Source organism: Parus major, unplaced genomic scaffold, assembly GCF_001522545.3.
Source record: "Parus major isolate Abel unplaced genomic scaffold, Parus_major1.1 Scaffold273, whole genome shotgun sequence".
Taxonomy (NCBI): domain Eukaryota; kingdom Metazoa; phylum Chordata; class Aves; order Passeriformes; family Paridae; genus Parus; species Parus major.
The window spans coordinates 147,033-148,328 of NW_015379267.1; the positions used below are offsets into that span (position 1 = coordinate 147,033).

At 67.6% G+C, this 1,296-nt stretch overlaps 1 protein-coding gene across 1 annotated transcript in view; it reads right to left on the reverse strand.

Annotated features, from left to right (window-relative positions):
- Nucleotides 1–928: 928 nt before the first annotated feature.
- ZNF652 (zinc finger protein 652) overlaps nucleotides 929–1,296 on the reverse strand; it is a 10,731-nt gene continuing 10,363 nt past the window's right edge. Inside the window, exon 4 of the mRNA XM_033511493.1 lies at nucleotides 929–1,294. Coding sequence (XP_033367384.1) covers nucleotides 1,130–1,294 — 165 coding nt within the window. The 3' untranslated portion in view covers nucleotides 929–1,129. The remainder of the gene's footprint in view (nucleotides 1,295–1,296) is intronic.

Genomic DNA, 1,296 nt, shown 5'->3' on the forward strand with positions numbered 1-1,296 from the left:
CCCAAAGCCGGATCCCAGATCCCAGAGAGGATCCCAACGCTGGATCCCGGATCCCAGGGAGGATCCCAAAGCCGGATCCCAGATCCCAGAGAGGATCCCAAAGCTGGATCCCGGATCCCAGAGAGGATCCCAAAGCTGGATCCCAGATCCCAGAGAGGATCCCAAAGCTGGATCCCAGATCCCAGAGAGGATCCCAGAACTGGATCCCGGATCCCAGGGAGGATCCCAAAGCAGGATCCTGGATCCCAGACCCAGAGCAGATCCCAACACTGGATCCCGGATCCCAACACCGGATCCCAGGTCCCAACACTGGATCCCGGATCCCAGACCCAGAGCAGATCCCAAAGCTGGATCCCGGATCCCAAAGCCGGATCCCAGGTCCCAGGTGCGCTGTGGGGGAGCAGGAGGGCAGATCCTGGATCCCAAGCCCAGATCCCAACACTGGATCCCGGATCCCAAGGCCAGATCCCAGAGCTGGATCCCGTCCTGTCCCGCCTGGCCGTGCCCGGGGTGCCTCAGGGCCTGGATCCCAGCCCAGATCCCAAACCCCGATCCCTGGCACGGTGCGGGGCGGCAGCACGGAGATCCCAAACTCAGATCCCGGATCCCGGCGCCGCAGGACGCCGCGGCTGCCGTGGCCACAGCAGCTCGGGGACTGGATCCCAGCCCAGATCCCATCCCGGAGCCGAGATCCCAAACCTGGATCCCGGCTCCCAGATCCCGGAGCGTCTCGGCGTGGCCGTGCCTCGTCCCGGCGCCGCGGGAAGCGCTCGCCACGGTTCAGGGGCTCGATCCCATCCCGGATCCGGGAGCAGATCCCGGCACAGACCCCAGAGCAGCTCCTGGCACAGATCCCGGCACAGATTCCAGAACAGATCCTGGTGCAGGTCCAGGAGCAGATCCCGGCACAGCTCCCAGCAGGGATCCCGGCTCAGCTCCCGGAGCAGCTCCTGGCAGAGATCCCGGTGCAGATCCCGGCACAGCTCCCGGTGCAGATCCCGGTGCAGATCCCGGCACAGATCCCGGCACAGCTCCCGGTGCAGATCCCGGCACAGCTCCCGGCACAGCTCCCATCCCGGTTCCCATCCCGTTTCCCGTCCCGGTTCCCGTCCCGGTTCCCGCGGCTGTCTCAGTGTGGCTGTGCCGCGCCGCCCTTGTCCAGGTGCCGCAGGAAGCCGTCGCCGCCGTGGCCGCGGTGGTTGAGGGGCTCGCTCTTGAAGAGGGCGGGGGGCGGCGGCAGGTGCGGCACGGGGGGCACGGGCAGGTGCTGCGGGTGCTGCGGGTGCTGCGCGTGTG